Source organism: Macaca mulatta, chromosome 4 (genome assembly GCF_049350105.2).
Source record: "Macaca mulatta isolate MMU2019108-1 chromosome 4, T2T-MMU8v2.0, whole genome shotgun sequence".
Taxonomy (NCBI): domain Eukaryota; kingdom Metazoa; phylum Chordata; class Mammalia; order Primates; family Cercopithecidae; genus Macaca; species Macaca mulatta.
The window spans coordinates 109,734,212-109,753,450 of record NC_133409.1 but is presented as its reverse complement, the minus strand read 5'-3'; the positions used below and the strand labels follow the sequence as shown (position 1 = coordinate 109,753,450).

The 19,239-nt window shown below is 38.1% G+C and overlaps 1 protein-coding gene across 2 annotated transcripts in view; it reads right to left on the bottom strand.

Annotated features, from left to right (window-relative positions):
* IMPG1 (interphotoreceptor matrix proteoglycan 1) overlaps positions 1–19,239 on the bottom strand; it is a 146,052-nt gene that overhangs the window by 66,200 nt on the left and 60,613 nt on the right. For both annotated transcript variants that reach the window (XM_001113655.5, XM_015136808.3), the window contains 5 exons: positions 18,111–18,169; positions 14,431–14,451; positions 12,416–12,663; positions 11,005–11,081; positions 10,041–10,119 (listed from right to left, as the gene is read on the bottom strand). In XM_001113655.5, the coding sequence (XP_001113655.3) occupies positions 10,041–10,119; positions 11,005–11,081; positions 12,416–12,663; positions 14,431–14,451; positions 18,111–18,169 (484 nt within the window). The remainder of the gene's footprint in view (positions 1–10,040; positions 10,120–11,004; positions 11,082–12,415; positions 12,664–14,430; positions 14,452–18,110; positions 18,170–19,239) is intronic.

Below are 19,239 nucleotides of genomic sequence, written 5' to 3'. Positions count from 1 at the left end.
TTACTTAACCTGGCAATACAGAGAACGGGCCAACTAGCAAAGAAGAGTTATTTTTCTATCTCATTCAGTGCCATGGAAGAAAAATAGAGGAAGAAGCTGAAAATCCTCTTATCGTTTGGTTTATTCAATAGTCAAAATGTTAAATTCCCTTTGAGATTAATGGGACCTATTTAAAGATGGAAATCTCATTTTCCCAGGCCAGCAGTGGTGGTTCATGTCTATAATCCCCACATTTTGGGAGGCTGAGGCAGGAGGATTGCTTGAGCCCAGGAGTTTGGGAGCAGCCTGAGCAACATTAGGAGACCCCACCTCTACACACACACACACACACACACACACACACACACACACACACACACACAATCTCATTCCTGCCTTTTACATATTTAAGGTCAGATGGATGATGTGACCTGTCACTTTGAGCAGAAGTGCATAACAATTCCAGAAGGTTGCTCAGTTGGCTGTGTAGACTCCTCTCCCATAAACTGACAATTGCACGCAACTTGGAATCTACTGACACCTTCACAAATGCTGTTTCATTTTCTTAAAATATAAAAACTGAAGGAGATTATTCACAGGAGTGTCTATCCATGCCCCCCAATCCATTACATATATTCTTTTTATTTCTACCTTAGGACTTCGAAGATGTCATTTCCCTCAATGCAAGAACTACTTCTTTGATTAAAATGTTGATCACATTGCATACCTGTACTAAGGCAATTCCCTGCAATGGAACCCAAGGTGACATTCCTTCCTCATAGTCTCACAGGTGGCTTTGTCTGTGCTTGGTTATTCTCTGGCCTCAAACCATTAACATGAAGGGTGCTTCTCACTTTCTGTAAAAATGGGCGGCCAGGCATGGTGGCTCACGCCTGTAATCCCAGCACTTTGGGAGGCCGACGTGGGCAGATCATGAGGTCAGGAGATCGAGACTATCCTGGTAACACGGTGAAACCCCATTTCTACTAAAAATACAAAAAGTTATCTGGGCATGGTGGCACGTGCCTGCAGTCCCAGCTACTCAAGAAGCTGAGGCAGGAGAATCGCTTGAACCCGGGAGGCAGAGGTTGCAGTGAGCCAAGATTGCACCATTGCACTCCAGCCTGGGTGACAGAGCAAGACTCTATCTCGAAAAAAAAAAAAAGAAAGGCAAAAGAGGCAGACACACCTGACTTCCCACCCTAACTGTGATGTTACCTCATTTGAGTCCAGACAAGGGAATATGATACAGAAACCTTTGTAGCTATGAAAACACCATGTCTTGATCACTTGAGAAGTGATTAGTGGGAGAATAGAAAATTGTGGAACTGGTTAGATGCCACTTTGACCACCTAACCTACGCCAGCCCCTTCTGAACAACTTTCTCTCTATTCTCGTTCCATTATTGAGTACATATTTCCTATCCTCTCTTCTGCTACGAGCTCCTTCCAGTTCCTCAGGAATGGACACCCACTACCATTAACGACAAACACGTCTTCTATATTATAATTAAGTGCATCCTGTCAAGCAAACCACTTTCTCTTTGCACCAGATGGATTGTTGAATTGTGACTTGATTTTGTCTGTTCTAGTTCTGTCTTTGCATCTATGGTGCTGACATAACATATAAGGCTCCTTGTTTTTTTCCAACTATGCTGAGCTCATTCGAGACATACTGTGATGATTAATTTGATGTGTCAACTTGGCTAGGCCACAGTACCCAGATATTATTGTAGATGTTTCTGTGAAGGTATTTTAAAAGATGAGATTAACATTTAAATCAGTGGACTCTGACTAAAGCAGATTACCCTACATAATGTGAGTGGGCCTCATCCAATTAGCTAAAGGCCTCGATAGGAAAAAGACTGATGTCTGCAGAGGAAAAGGGAATTCTGCCAGCAGATGGCCTTCGGACCATCGACTGCAACAAGAACTGCATCAAAGTGCAACTTTCCCTGGTTTTCCAGCCTGTCACCTAGCTTGCAGATTTTGAACTTGCCAGCCTCCACAAGAATATGAGTCAACTCCTTAAATAAACCTCCCTCCCCCCGCCCCATTGTGTTCCATTAGATTTTCAACTCCAGCATGAAAAGAAATTTGGTGTCTCATGTATAACATAGATGACTATGGGGGTGTTTCATTTCATGGTGATCCAGACTCTTTGACCTATCCTTCGCCATCCACCATTATCCAAAGTAGTCCCGAATTTATTTTACTTTTTAAATAAAATATCTCTTGTATCATCTTCCTTCCTTCTGCATCCATGCTCCCAAAGCTTCACACCAAATACAGAACAAAATCCTCCACTTCCCTACTTTTCACCCACCAAGCTGTGGGCAGACAAACTTTCCCTAAGCCCCATTTTCATTACTCCCCTCATTTTCTGAAAACCCAGAACAAACTCCTTTTTCTGACTTTTAAAGTCCTGCTTGATACATATCCTTCCCTACTTATTTCTCAGCATTCTTCCCTGAAACTCCAATCTCTACAGCTTTGCTTATGAAACTTATTATACTTGGAAGGTCATCTCCTCTCTCTTCATGAAAGTCCTTTATACCCTTCTCGACCCAAGTAAAGCTCCATGAGTGCTTTCTTTGATATCTCTGCTTCTCATGTTTTTCTTCTCTTCTGAACTAAAATAATTATGTACCTCTGTTTAGTCTATGTAAAGTTTAAGTAGTATTTATATTTTATACATAACATCTTACATTGTTCACTATTTCATATGTGTAGGTCTTGAATAAAGGAAGTAGATGGGAAGTGCACTGCGGTCTCTTGTGAACTTAATCTTCCTTTCAGAGCCAGACTTTGTGCTTGTTGAACAAAGAATAGTGAATGTTGAAGTTCTGGTGTTTTTAATTAGTTATTAACAACTATTAGTTGTTGACAGTTCTCAATATGACATTTCAATTTACCCCCAAATTTAGGCCTTGGAAACATCTAAGACATATGTAAGGGGCATTGTTATTTAAATTGGGATTGCATCTTTGACAGCTGTCATAAAGAATACCATAGATCAGATGACTCAAACAATGGACGTTTCTTTCTCACAACTCGGGAGGCCATGAAGTCCAAGATCAAGGCACCAGCAAAACCAGTGCCTAGAGAGATCACTCTTCTTAGTTTGTAGGCAGCTGTCCTCTAGTTGTATCCCCACATGGCAGAAAGGGAGAGAGAGAAAGGGAGACAGAGGGAGAGAAAGGAAGAGACAGGAGAGAGAGAGAGAGAGAGAAAGGGAGAGAGAAATCATCCCTCTTTCGTCTCTTCTTATAAGGGCTTGGCCCTCATGACCTGATTACCTCCCAAAGGCTCTTACCTTTGACCTAATTACCTTCCAAATACCATCACAGTGAGGATTTAGGTCTTTCTTCCTTAAGCCTTCAGTAACCTTTCTCAAAAAAGTTCTTAATTTTCCACATATGATAACTGAGTGATATATTTTTAAGATTAAAGATTTTTGTTAAAATAGTCACAATTGCTTAATTTTGAAAAGCATTTAAAAGTTTATTCAAGCAGGGCTGTTCTCTTTGTCATTAGAGCTGTTTACTACTGAGGGATGATCAGGGAATAGTGCTCAATAGGTTTATCCTAATTGTTTCAGTGCTAGCGAGTGTGAAAGGAAACAGAACCAAGCCAGCTTCCAGGTAGTCTGTTGAGGGGCTGCAGAGCTCTGTGGCATGGTGCAAGCCTCTACTCCTGGCCTGAGCTGCTGTGTGCTGGTTTTCTCTCTGTTCACTTTAATGTTGGAAAGAGATTAAACAGATCACTACTCTTCATAAAAATTGGACTGTGACTTGGAAAAGGAGTTGGGAGCAGCCTGGAAAAAGGGTGGTCACGAAGAGGGCTTTGAGAGAATGAGGGCTTAACAGCATGATGCAACAGGGAATGACCAAGATAGCACTGGCTAGGGAGAAGTTTCTAGCAAAGGATGTGACTGACATGTCAAGACAGGACAGCTATGTAATAACTTGAGGTTGGTGACTGGGTGGTGCTGCACTATGGCTTCCTCCTGTCCTTATCAACTCAACTCACAATAAAGTTGATCTACTCATAGAAATATCTACCTCCAGAATGAAGAGGGGGTGAAAGAAGGGAACAGATTCAGGAAGGGAGATGGAATAATATCAGTTCACTAGAGGGCAGAAAGTCAAAACAATTTTCTTGGCAATTGCCAACATTTGAGGCAGGGTACTGAATTTCCCAAACTGAAATATTGAAGGATGTATTAAGTCACCTGACATTTCTAGGCTAAATCTAGAAGTACCAAATTTGAGAGTTGAAAGAATGTCATTTTACTTTTCATCTTTTCCTGGGCATTGTAAAGATTGTATCTAGGGATGGGGTGCAATTGGAAGTTTTGTTGAATGGCCATTCTTTCTTTTCTTTGGATGACATTTTTCTTGTAGACCACTCAGAATAATTTTTATAAACAATATACTCCTGTTAAGAAAAGCTTGCTCCCTGGTAGGAAAGAACAGGCAAAAATATTGACCACTGTTGCCTAAACTCAGTTCAGTTGAGTTGTTCTTACAACTCTTTTCAAGTCTTACTATTATCCTTTCATCCTAAAGTGGAGCAATTTAAATAACATCTTTGCCAAGCCTTCCTGATTGAGTCCGGAAGTGTCCATTTTTGCGCTAGGAGAAAGGCTTATTGCAAATTTCTTTCCCTGCATACCTACATGTAATCAATGTGGTAGTTGGTACATCACATGAGGTGGAGCTGATTAAAGTTCTTCAGCACTCTCATTTTGATGAAAGTGTTTACCAATAAGGGACATTGCCCTACACGTGAGGCTGGAACTACGTGGGTACCAGCACAGGGAAGGCACGTATCCTCCAGGCATTTCCTGTCTGAGATGATAGTACTGACAGGCCCAATAAGGTCGACAGCAGTTACAAATAGTTATGAAACTGCAATTATATGCCAGCCACTGAGCTTAGCACAGGAATTTTAAAAAAAGGAATAAGAGCATATCTTTTCACTTCAGGAATTCAGTCTTGGAGGGATTCCAGACATGCATAGCAATAGTTTCAATTCTGTATGGTAAATGTTTGATGGAGGTCTAGATGACTTTTTGCTGTGGAATCAGGGAACAGATGGTAATTATAAATCCTTTTCAGGGAGCGGTTGGGGAAAACTTCACAGAGAAGGTAGCACGTTAGCTGAAACTAAAATATGAGTTGGAGGTCATCAAGCTGGAAGAATGGAAGAGTATTATAGGCACAAGAAAAAGTAACTGTGTAAAAGCACAAGAGCATGACAATGAATGACAAATTTTGGCAATGGTGAGTGGTGTGACCAGAAATGATAGCCAAATACTGCTTCTAGAACATTGATTTGGCTCTAAGTTTTTTACTGGACAGATTAAAAAGACAACTAGATTATTCCAATAAACTCTGACTTTCATGGAGATATTGTAATACAAATTCATTCATTCACTGCTTTAATTAATTTAACATATATTAATTTTTAATATAGCATCTGGCTGGACACTGCCAATATAGGAATGAATAGAGACAGATGACTGTCCCTGACCACATGGAACATTAGCAGCTTGGTTTTATATTGAGTTCATTCAGTTTAGCTCATGTCACGGATTCCTTTTGACAGAGTCAAAGGCTGAGGTGAGATAAAGAAAAGTAGGAAGTGTGTTAATTTCAACGTATTACCTAGATGGGCAATAAAAGACAAAACAATGCCCAATAGTACAGTAGCTCTGCTTAAAGCTTGCTTCTTCACTTAAAATACTGCAATTTATTAAGAGACTGGTTTCTACTGTAAATGGAATGTGTTGCAAGTGAAAAAGTCTGTAATTTGGGAGGGAGGACACTAAAGAACTTCTCTCCTGATAGACCAGATGATCATTCTAATGAGCTAAAAGAGAAATGTATTGTCGCCTACACACGTCTAAACCAAACCAAACCACAAAAAAATTTTTACCCTGTGAATTGATACTATTTTTGAACAAGTTGGATACATGTTGTGTGAAGGACAGAATATCAAGTTTCTCCTATATGTGGCTGACTCATTTTTATGAAATAGGAGTGATCTTTTTGAGACAAAGTCTCGGTCTGTCACCCAGGCTGGAGTGCAGTGGTGCGATCTTGGTTCACTGAAACCTCTGCCTCCCCATTCAAGCAATTCTCCTGCCTCAGTCTTCTGAATAGCTGAGATTACAGGCATGCAGTACTACACCTGACTTATTTTTGTATTTTTAGTAGAGACAGGGTTTCACCACGTTGGCCAGGCTGGTCTCGAATTCCTGACCTCAAGGGATCTGCCTGCCTCATCCTCCCAAAGTGCTGGGATTACAGGCATGAGCTGCTGCGCCCAGCCGATGGGAGTGATCTTAACAGATAAATGGCTCTACAGAAAAGAATGGCTTGGGATCAGCTACTATAAAAAACAGTAACAATAGAAGACCCCACAATTCTATACAACATACCAATTCTTTTAGTGTCCTAGATGCATATTTTGCAAATACTTTATCTCAGAATTAACTACTAAGTTAAACTGCTGAAGCTGAAAGATTTCTTTGAGTGCTTTACTGAGATTTTAATGGCCTGGTGGGTGTTTGGTGACACTAACCTCAAAAATTTTCCATGCTAAAATTATCTCACTGATACTGTGGTGCAGGATTTTGGAGCCCTAATTTTCATTTTACCTGTACTTGGGAAAAAGCCAGAATTGTTTTATGAGGGAGGGAAGCCTTGTTCTTGTCCAGAGTGCCCCTCCACTTCTTTTTTTGTTTGTTTGTTTTCTATTTTCCATGTATAACTGTCTTTTTATCAGCAATGCTTCCCAGTTAGGGTTTCCAATTTTCATTAAGATATGTCATTTCTACTCCCATTTGGGCTGATTATGAAAGCATATGGATCTGCTCTTGTCAATATGGAATATTTGCACTCTAGATCCAGGTCAGCAAATATAACTCTTCTTGCTCAATACAAATCAAAAGCTCAATTATGAGATATAATTTTTACTTATAGAGCATTGACTGAAGGTTAGACAGCACAGCTATTCCTCTAAATAATGCAAAATCAATTCTTGAATTAAGGCAAACTGTCAGCACCTAGTGCCTCCTGGAAGTTCTGTAATGAACTGGGCTTTGGCATTCATTGAACATGTCCGGGGGGCCTTAAAGGAAACACTTGACACTGGTTTTACACAGTAGGAAGGTTCATGTGGACAGGACATGGTGCACTATGACCCAGACTGTCCTTATGAGAATTCATCAGATACATTTTTCTCCTAAGCAATTACCATGCTGTATGCATGCAGATCTATATTAGGTGACTGATTATATTTTCCTCTTTACACAGCCTGTTAAGAAGCTCAAATCATGAACCACCGAAAGCAAACCTACAGAACTCTATGATGTTTATTTTGTATATGATTTTTCCTACAGTTATCTTATTTTAATAAATGATGTGAAACTTATAACACATAAAATTAACTATTTTAAGGTAAATGATTCAGTGGCATTTGGTACATTTACAATGTTGTGTGATCACCACATCAATCTAGTTCCCAAACACCTCCATTTCACTAAAGGAGTAATCTTTGTTTTATTTTCTCTTCCATTTTTCTTTCCATTCTTTAAAATAAAATCAATACAAAATCTTTTTGTATTGATCCATGTCTGTAAATCACTATAAATCTTCTTTAAATGATGTAGGATTTTAATAAGCAAAATTTAAAAAATTTAATAATAAGCCACACTGCAGGATATGGAGGAGTAGTAGGCAGGGTATATGAGAAGAACCAAGAAGGAGTCACTTCATGGAAGCCCAGATGTAGGAGTTTCAAGAGCGGAGTGGTTAACAAGAGTCACGTGCCAGAAATGTCAAATAGAAGATGGAAATGAGACTGCTAAATCGATCAATTAGGAAGTCATCTGTGACTTTTGTGAAAGTTACATCCCTGCTTTGTGTGGTTAGAGGTGAAACCCTGTGGTGATTAGGAGGCGACATAATAGAGACTCAGAAGCCTAGACAATTTAGAAAAATTGACAGAGTAGTGAAATAGAGAAGAGGCTGTGGTTTGAGGGCAAAGCAAGTTTGAGGTTATACTGTTTGCAAAGGATGGAGCTACTTAAGCCAAATATAGTATAATAGATGTAGAAAACTTGAATAATGATCCTGGCTGTGCCGCAAGCTATGATATGACCTTGAACAAGGCACTTCATATTTCTAGCCTTGGTTTTCTCATTTGTGAAACACCGAAGCTTAACCAAATCATCTCTAAGATTTCTTCCAGTTTTAGTGTTCTATGGTATATTCATGAGTAAAAGAAATGTATAAATAAAATGGAAACAGTAAAGCAATTTGAAAATAAGATAATGCTTTCATCATATACTATTATTTTTATTAATCTAGCTGAAATGCTAATCTTATAAGGAAGTTTTATGATAGAATGAAAGAAAAGTATTCAGTGAGTTCATAAGATCAATCATTTCACGAAAAGTTTTGTTTTGTTTTGTCCAACCAACTCTTAAAATAATTTGGATGCCCAAATAGTGGTTGATGTGGATTGTGGTTAATTATAAATGGCTTAAATTCTTCGATATTTCTCCCATCAAGAGAGAAGGTCTATGTCCCCTCCCTTTGAATCTAGAAGGGCTCTACAGCTGCCTAGCAATTAGAATGTGATGAAATGATGCTATTTTTAGGCCCTTACGATATTAGAACACTGACACTCTGAACTCAGCTACCATTCTGTGGCAAAACCCAAGCAACCCTGTGGAGAGACAAGAAATGAGGCCCCCAGCCAACAGCTCTGGGTGAGCACTGATTTGCCAGCCAGTGAGTGAACCGTTTTGGAAATGGATCTTCAACACCAGTTGAGATATTCCAGCTGACACAACATGGAGCAGAGAAAAGCTGTCCCTGCTGATCCCTGCCCAAATTTCAGATTTATTGGCAAAATAAATGATTATTGGTTTAGGCCACTAACTTTAGGGATGGTTTGTAATGCAGCAATAAATAACCGTGTCAAGAAGTTAACATTTATTCACCAATAATCATGTAAATGAAATCCAATTTGTATAAGTAATTCTGCTATCAGGCCATATATGTATTCCCTTGCATTCTGTAAAATGGCATAATAATTGCACAGTGTTTATGAGGGAAATGCAGTTAAGGTAGTTCACTCAAAACTTGTAGAATTTTGTGGAGACCTCTAACTAAAACAATAATAATCTTATTAAATATACCAGTCATAGCAAATCTCCAATGGCATTTGCATTTATCATCACAGTACATTCTTATCAGCCTTGTATCCTAGGGCTTGTGTTTTTTACTTGTACTTTTACCACAGAGCTCTATAGAATGGAAATAATAGGAGTTCTTGGAGCCACTAAGTCAGCTACTTTTTGCACTAAAAAAAGGCTCTCTGCAAGATTTTTGGTCGTTTTCTTCCCTAATGTCTTCACATGTTGCTAAATATTTCTCTTTAACTGTGAAAAAGTTTGATACTATTGCCTCAAAATTAACCTTCTTGGAGATTCAAAAGTGAATCACCAAGACTTCAGTGTTTACTGATATTCTTTCTTACTTACACACGTGCTAATTTACGCTAAAGAAACACGTGTAGTAGAACAGACTGTATCCACGGTCAGCATGTAAGAGGCACAGGAATACATATAGTGATTGTAAAGGCCCAGTCCACTGTTGACATGGCCGCTTGTCATGGACTTGGGCCTTAGGACCTACCTTGTCCTCATGGACTCTCAGTTTCCAAGCCCAGAGGAGATTGTTGTTCTGAGTGAGCAGCAGTTGGTGCTGTTTTGCTTTCAGCCTCCTTCACCAGTTCATTAGAAAAGGGCTGCCAGTGCTGGCTGTGGGTCTGGGAACTAGAGCTGAAGGGATGATGCTGTGAATGTCCTCCTCTGCAGAAAGGGTAGTTCAATGGACTGCTTTTCTGTTGGAAATGCTGGTGGCAGTGAACCTTTTCCTCGGTTGAGGATGGCTTTGTCACTGGTCTTTGAGGCCAGTATCAAATGGGATTCATCAAAGAGTATGTTGTCATCTAACATAGACTTTGTGAGAAGAAACTTACCAGGTAGACCATGCTCTGCTCCGTCCACTATCTCAAGCTGGGGTTCAACAAGAGGAAGTTCTGGACTCAAAGTAGCATCCTGAAGAATGAATTTTGCAAGACAGATGTTGAGAAGGATGTATATGTATATAAGAAGGGCTATACCCATATTTTAAAATTTTCTTTTAAATTTAAGCAAACTATTTTGTAGTTGACTTGAATCTACTATGGAGGAAGGTTCTGATATAGAAATATGTTCTAAAAGGGTAATATCCGTTGATACAGTGGTAAAATAAGATCTATTGCTTCTTGGATAACTGAATCTGCCTGAATAGACTTAACTAATAGCTAAGATACTTTGATTTATGTCAATCATGTTATGAATTATTTCATTTTAGGAGGGAATAAAGCTTAATCCAGCACTTCTATTTATGAGCACACCAGTGACAACTTCTGGCATAAATTAAGTAAACATAGGTTTAAATTAAATACAAAAATTATTACTAAATTTATTATTTACTTTTAAAGACATTAATTTGCATTTATCAAACCCCTTAAATAAATACATAGGTAAATCCTTAAGACATGACATAAAAACAAATTTATAAAGTATGATCGTGTTTATACATATTTCTGAAAGTCAAAGTTAAATAATATGTTCTGCTTTAATTATTCTTTTCAGTTCATGAAAATATGTTTGTTTCATTAAAAACAGAGGCCATCCTGATTCTAATTGAAACAAAAATCTAACTAAATTGAAGGAAACTTTGAACTTTGAGATATTTGAAATGCAAGTTGTATTATATTTTATTAATACAGATACTGTAAATGGGTTAAGCAAGTGCTGCTTGTAAAAAACAGAAAAGAATATAATTAGCATTGCAAAGGGGATTTTGCTCTGTTCAGTTCCTAAGCTGATTTGTTCTTTAATGGAAGGTTTTGAGACTTTGTTCCTATTTAAAGAACAAAAGGACAACAAACTCACCTCTGTTATATCAGCAAAAGATGTGGGCAGCTCTGATTGGGTATCAGGACCAAAGGCTGGCAGTGATCCAGCAATTTCTGTGGGTAAAAAAATCACAAGATTTGAGTGTATCTTTCCTTTTTCTTTTGAGGTTGGGGCAATAAAACAGTCCAGGTTGAAACATGCAGAATAACCAATCCTTAAGGAGTAGTATGACAAATCATTAAGAAACCAGAGGCATAGAAAAAAAGGTCATTAATCTGAATGATATATTGAAGGACAGATGCAAAGGGTGCATCTTGCATGTTTATGTGATAAGAATAGTTATTAAGGTGGATTTTTAGGGTGTTCAGTTTTATTCTATAGATTTGGACCAAGCAGGCTGACTATCTAGACCATTGGGGATAAAAATATGACTAAGCTGATAATAAACAAAATTATTAGAATAAATACTGGAACCAATGATAATTTGTGGCAAACTTTCAGCCTAAAGCCTGATTCTCAGAACGCCACAGAGGGCTCAAAAGAGAGAAGCCCCGAGTATCAGGTTGTCTCTGAGAAGCTTCTGAAGTTGCCGTTTTCTTGCCTGTGAATTTCCCTGGCCCTTCATCTTGTCCTAAGAGACCTTTATGAGATTTTCTAGAGTGCCTATCTTAGGCAGAAAACAGAACTGGCAGAAAATGACAGTTTCGTGCCATGTTGTACTAAATGGCATTTCCAGTGTCCATTTACTTTGCCATTTACTGAACCTACTGAGGACTTCCCTCTGAGGATCTTGAGTGTGCCTGATGATCTTGTTGACTTCTTTAGATCCACTCTCCCCTCCTCTCCCTGCCACTTGCTGCCCCAGAAGGTTGAATAATATTGGCTATATCAATGGTTCCTTGTGCTCTGTCTTTGGCATGGCTTACAACATTAGGCAACACTTCAAGTCTGGAGATAGTAATGAGGCTGGCTGCTTCTAGCCCCAGGGAGCTCTCCTAATTCTTTGTGTACCGGCAAACCTTTACAAATGGTCCCTTTATTAAACTCTCCTCAAATTATACTAATTTGAATGTGCCATCTGTTTCTTGCTGAGATCTGACCAATTGACTAGATGAGAGAATCTGTTTAGATCGTGCCAGGGTAACAGAACTGTCTGTGGGTTCTTTTCTCTGCCTTGGTTGCACTGGCTGTCTACAGTTGACTTGGAACTGAACTGAAACCCTTGGATTCTCCTAGAACTGCCCTTGGTAAGAAGTGGGTACCAAAGACATCAAATGAGACACAGGAAGGAGTGAGAAAAGCTAGAAATGATACCATACATGTTCCTGTCACAGTAATGATTGACTTTAGAAGACCCAAGTTAAAATGACAGTTTCCATGAGACATTCACATTCTTAGTCTCTGTCAAAATGAGAATAAACTCAGAACTAAGCAATCACTAACTGACCATCAGTGAACTGAATTGTCCCCACATCCAAAGATTGCTCTTCCTCTAGTGCTTTGCTGATCAGCCTTTTGAGGTCTGCAGCTGTGAGATAGATTTCTGGTTGCTTGTCCTCCTCCATGGTTCCATGATAGACTTCCTCACTTTCAATTTTGTTGGAATCAAAAGACGGGAGGTCACTTGCAGGGCTTTTTGCTTCTGCACTGTGTCTCTTAAAGATAGCTGTAAGTTGCATCTCTGTGGAGCTTGAGCTGTGGATAGCAGAAGACACATTCCCCACCCAAAGCCATTGTTACATGCCTTGTAAAGAGAGCCACTAGATTGCTACAAAGCTTCAGGATAGCTTCCACCTCTTTCCTGATGGGCTCTGAGAGAATATCCCACTTTAAAACATTTCAACATTTATCAGAAACTTAAAATATGAAAAAAGAACAAACATATATTTTGGTTCTAAAATAGAATGGCAGGAGGGAGTTCAGTCCACCACAAAGAAGGATTACTAACTGAATCAAGTGACTATAGATTTTTACTTCAGGTTTTTGTTTGTTTGTTTGTTTGTTTTTTCCGACAGGGTCTCACTCTGTTACCCAGGCTGGAGTGCATTGGCATGATCATGGCTCACTGTAGCCTCGAAGTCCTGGGGCTCAGGTGATCCTTCTGCCTTATCCCCCAGCATAGCTGGGAATGCGGGAAGGAGGTGGGCTAATTTTAAAGTTTTTTGTAGAGACAGAGTCTTGCCATGTTGTCCAGACTGGTTTCAAACTCCTGGCTCAAGTGATCTGCCTGCTGTGGCCTCCCAAAGTGCTGGGGTTACAGGCCTGAGCCACCGTGCCCACCTACGTCTTTTTGAAAAAGTGTTTTTTGTCAAAAGTTGCTGGTATTGACCACTATTTTTTGTGATCTTATAAGTCATGCCGTGCCAATCAGGAAGAAGGACGAATTACCCTTTCTTCTACAAATAGCCTCCTTTAGGAAGGTCTATGAAATAGCAATGTAAGATATAGCAGCAGTAGGATAATAGTATGTATATATATATACACACACTATATGTATGTAAAAAAGTCCAAATTACCCTTCTATATACCCATATATATGTTGTAACCAAGTAACCAAGTCAAAGGTTCAGTTCTTAAGGCTATTTCTTTCCTACTTTTTTTCTAAGAAGTATTTTTTAAATAAAAAATTACAACTTTAATTGAAACATAACACTCTTTTCCCTCAAGCTGCTTTTAAAATAACATCTTAGAAGGAAGGTGTGAGAAAAGAGAAAGATAAGCAGTACATAGGTAGCTGTATTTATTATCCTATTCATTAACTCAAAGCTTTTTTGCATGCAAAAATGAAACAGGATTCTTTATGTCTCTCCCCTCAGGAATCAGGTTTAACCTTTAGTTCATGTCATAAATCTATACAGAGTGATGTAGAAGTGTTTTAAGGCCACAGAAACGGATCATGCGTATTCTTGGTGGTTTTTCAGACCATACAATGATTTAGAGTCTATTGTTTGTTATTTCACTAGTCAATTACAGAGCCAAAGTTGGATTCTTATTACTGAGCTCTCCAAGGTATAGTGGGCTCTTTTCTCAGTTCACATTGACCTTGGAAAGGAACAAATTAGTTTCTCTGTTTTATCCCAGACTTCGGTTGCTTCCACGTATATGTGTGCTTTCAGATAGACAAATGCCCAATACAAATGGCATTTAAGAAATAAAGTATGCTTGCAGCACAGAAATGTGTTTTTATTTTCTGACTATACCTTGAGTATGATAAAATCCTGTTCAGTTGACCAAGGAAATGTATACCTATATACCACATAGAGACTTTGATTAGAGAGTTTTTTTCTTTAACTCTTTTACTGGGTAATTGTTCAATTACTTCCATTCAAATAAGAAACCATCAAAAAGTAATGGGCTTATCCCAGACATTATATGTAAAAATTATTTGTGCAATATCAGTATATAAATTTGGGGGAGGGGGAAACGTACTATATTTCAAAACATAAAAAAAGTCCAAATTACCCATCTTTTTCTTTCTTTGGTCTTCATTTCATCATGCACAATGGAAACATGAAAAAGAGAAAAAATTTTAATGACATTTATTGAGACATTCAATGGAATTATTTTATATACAAAAGAAAAAAAATTTCCTTCCATTGTCTCTTATGTTTGCCCAGAGCTTTGAAGGAAACATATAAACTGCCATCAGAATTTGAATGGAAACTTTGAGAGCGATATGAATCTAAGGAAGTAAACATCATTATATGTTTCTGATTAGGATTTGAGCCTTAGTTCAAAGATTATCTGTACTTTGGTCTTCTTCTTAAATTCCTTAATGTCTTCATATTCCACCTAAAGAGGCTGGAAATCTATCCTATATGTTTTACATTTTGGGTGGTGCTGGTGCAGGAACATTTTTAAAAAGTACTTTGTAAATGGATTTCTCAGTTCTTACTGGCATTAAATGATTAGTTTATTCTTGAAGATAATTTATCTGAGGCAAAACCATGGAACTGGTGTTTTCTTGAGTGATTATTTTTTGAATTGTTGTAATCAGTAAGCTTTGAGGGATTGGTCCAATTCACCATGGGACAGCTTGCAAGAAAAACTAACACTTGTTTACTGGGTGAGTGGTCTGTGCCAGAACGTTTACATGCATTCTCATTTAATCTTTTCAGCAATGTAATCCCAGCTTCACAGAAAAGGGAACAGGCACATAGAAGGAGGTGTCAAATGGGAATTGCAGGGTTGAAACCCTGGCTTTCCTGACCGCAAGCCTGGCTCATTTTTCCATGCTACCACCTGCTTGTGCATGAAAAAAGACCATTTACTCACCAAACTGATGAAAGCATTTTGGACTCCTTTGGACATATGTGTGAATTCAGTTTAGTAGCTATGTCCAGCTTTCTCCTTTTGCATTTCAAATGGTAGTTGCTGCCAAAGACACTCTACACATGTGATAGGATTGGCGTTGTTGCCCTTTCTGCCTGGACTATCTGAACTAATCGAACTTTCATCCCCAGATGTAATGTGACTGAAATGTACCTGCTACAGGCATACCACAACCCTCCTTCTGTGGAGGCAAGGAAGAATCTATGACTATCTAACTAGTGCTGCTGTATGGGGTGAGATCTCCTTTTCTACCAACCAGACATTCATCCTGCCTCTTGCTTGTTTTCAGCAATAGTTTGTAATCCATGTGGTTCTGTAAAGAGGCCAGGCTTCCTGGGTCAAGACTCTAGTCCTGTTAATTTTTAAATAATTGTTTCATTGAGGTATCATTGTGATAAACAAATGGGACATATAAATGGTATATAATCCAATAATTTTGATGCCATACACCTGTCAAACCATTACCACAATCAAGATAGTGAGCATATTCATCATCCGCAAAGCTTACTCATCCTACTGTGTCATTCTTCCCCTCCTATCCCTATCTGCCTCACCTTCCTAAGCAACTGCTGATCTGTTTCCTGTTACTGTAAATTGGTTTGCATTTTCTAGAGTCTATTATAAATAAAATAATGATGTACTTTTGTTTGGCTTCTTTCACTCAACATAGTTATTTTGAGATGCACCCATGTTGTTGTGTATTCCAACAGTTCATTTCTTTGTTGAGAAGTTGTCTATGGTAAGAATATGTGACAATTTGTTGCCCTGTTGATAGACATTTGGGTTATTTCCAGGTCTTGGTTATTAAGAATAAAGTGGCTTTGAACATTTGTGAACAAGTATTTGAAGGCGTATACTCTTCAACAAGACTGCATGATTATTAATAGTTTTCTGCCTTTCTGAGAGATAAAGCAATATTTAAAGAGGAATTTTCATTGTTCATCCTCATAATTGTGTTAATGATACGTTCTAGCTACTTCCCAGTCACATTGAATTCAGTGAAGTCACTGATAAAAAAGTACTTGTTAAATTGTAAATCAACCTTTATACAAATGAGCTGGAGGAAAGTCAGTACCAGGAGACTCACAGGGTTTTTGGTTTTCTTCAGGGATCTGGCCCACAAAAAAGCAATTTCCTTAATAATATATTTACTTTATAATATTGTGAGCATCATTATTAATGATTACAATTTTGCCACTGTCATGAGCATATTATTTATTGTATTCAAGGGCCAAAATATTTTATGGTGGACTAAATCTTCATGTCATCATGGAAATCACTGGGAAAATGTGATCAAACTTACTTTGTAAGCATCTTTGGCAGAAATAATAATAAATCCTTACAAAGATAAGCACTTGGTAAAAATTCAGTGTCAAGGGATATATCTTTAAAATATTTACCTTGCAAAATTTCATCATCTAACATTTTGGTTTACTTCTAAAACACTTTGTTTAAACACTTGTTTTTCATTTATTGAAGGGAGGTGGATAATGAGCATTTTAATATTCACCAAAAGAACTGTTCCCATCATTTCCTTCAGCTTTAAATTAAAAATTTGTTCTTCCACTGCAGTGGTTTATTCAGAAAACGTCTGCATTTATGCAGAATATTTTTCTATCAACTTTTATTTTTCTCTAATCCATCTGATTTCACATAAAATACTACAGAGCAGCATCTTGAAATAAAGAAAAATGAGTCTGCTTTGGTAGATATTAAGGGTTTCATCTTTTATAACTTTCACTTTTCAGTATTTCCTTTCTCTGGAGTTATACAAATCAGAGGGGCCTGATAGCTTTGGAAGAAATAAACCAAGAGAGCTCCCTGCAAAGCTATTTCTTTTTCTGGGCCTGTGGAGCCCTTGCTCTGCGCATCTTCTTGCTTTAAGACAGTAGGCAGTGAAGGAGCTGGAACACTCCTGGGGAAGCCCACTCTCCTTGGTTTACAAAGCTCGTTTGGGGCAAGAAATCTCATTCTGCTCATACCAGGACTGACACTTACCCTGTGGCACATTTTAAAAATAGCATATTATGAGTTCACCTGTAGATGTTTTGAAAAATGAGAACTTAAAGAAAAGATTTAAAAATTATTTCCCCCTATCATGAACCCACATGAGAGTGTTGTGATGCTGATGGATACAGCCCTCCTTGTGCCAAAGATGTGGGAACATGGTTAAACCCTCTTTAGTGTGGCACTGTCTTATGATCTTATGTTTTTATTTAAAATTTTAATTTAATAATTTTTGAGTGGTAATAGAGTACTATGAGTCAGATGTCAAAATGACATAAAAGGTATATTTTAGAATGTCTTGCTTATGCTCCTATTCCTTTCCATCCCATTTTCCCAACTCTTCTACCCTGATAGCGATGACTTTTTATTGTTCACTTATCTCTCTTGGGCAGCATGGTTTGTTTAAATAGTGATGCTATTTAGCATCCCATAGGAAACCAGGCAATCAGACACCAAGGCGCTTAATTGCTACCTTGTTTTCATCTGTCTCTACTGAGGTAGTTTCCTAAGAAGCTCATTCATAACCACATGGCCAAGGACAGCAGATGAGCTCTCTACAGAGAGCAGTATTTCTGATTCCCAGAAGAAGGAAGGAATACAGCTCCTGTGCTACCCCTTAAGAATCACCTGGAGTCATGTTCTAATTAGACAGTTCCTTTATCTGAAACGTACTCCGTTTCCAGGATTTGGCAGAGCTAAACAACTGGGGAAAAAGGACCTTATAATCCTCATGACATTGCTTTTAAAAAAGGATAGGAAGAAAGTAATTTAAAAATTGAGAAGAGTTTGATTCTCTTACTTACCTAAATCCTAACACATGGATTTTTTTGAATCCTGGAAGTTTCTTAAATATCTTTTGCATCTGCAGAGAGAAAAACATTTATAAAATACTCTTTGGTTCTACTGGGTCAGTTCTTGCCTAACTGAAAAACCTAAACACTTTTGATGAGTTAGGGGAAGAGCTGAAAATGGAAAATTATTATTTTTTCTTTTAAAAAAATCTCTCCAAATTAATCAGATGAAAATGAAAAATTGAAACAACTAAAGAGGCCAAACTCTTTGTTCCTAGTGATTTCAAGTATTTTCCTATTTATTTAAAAGCTGTAACTGGGTAGTTCTGATTTGCTCTTATGGTTACTTTAAATAAAATATAAAATAGCTTTAAGGTGATATTTGAAGGAAACTTTTTGTTGATAGGAGTTTTGCTTATACACATAGAGTAATATTTTCTGACTATAATTATAACTAGAGGTAGCTATAATATTTTAACTATGATATTTTCTGAATTAATGATATGGCTTGGAAAATATCTATAATGTGAAAGGGATGATTACATTCAAAATGGCTGCTGCACCTAAACAAAGTGGTAGAAATAGATTCTAATCTAATAGATTAGATTTACTCTTAGATTCATATGGACTTCACAATAAATTTTCTTAATTAATTTGACCTTACTAATGAGGCCTGTTATCATAATATTTTATAATTGCTGTACTAACTAATCCTTAAGCTACCACAGCCTGGCCATTCTCTCCAGGCCACCGTCTCTCCTGCTGTCTCTAAATCCAGTGGCAATTTCTGTTCCCCATCTACAGTGTTCCTGCTCTTTCCTGGTTCTTCTTCCACTTCTCTGACCACTCTCTCCATCTTCCTTGCTCCATCCTATTCCTGTATTTACTTTCTACTTTAAACATAAGGAGCCTTCGAGTTTTCACCTTCAGCCTCCCTGCTTCACTCACTCTCTCTTTTCTTCTGGAAGCTCTACTGTAGATGCTCTGCTAGGCTCTGGGGACACTGTCACATGGACAAGTACTGCCCCATCCAGCTTTCCCGTTGGAAACTGGGAGGGAAGAGAGACTAAGATGAATGGATAATGGTTGAGTAGTGAAGTTTGGGAGAGAAAGCAGGGTGAAAGGTGAGACTGAACAGGTG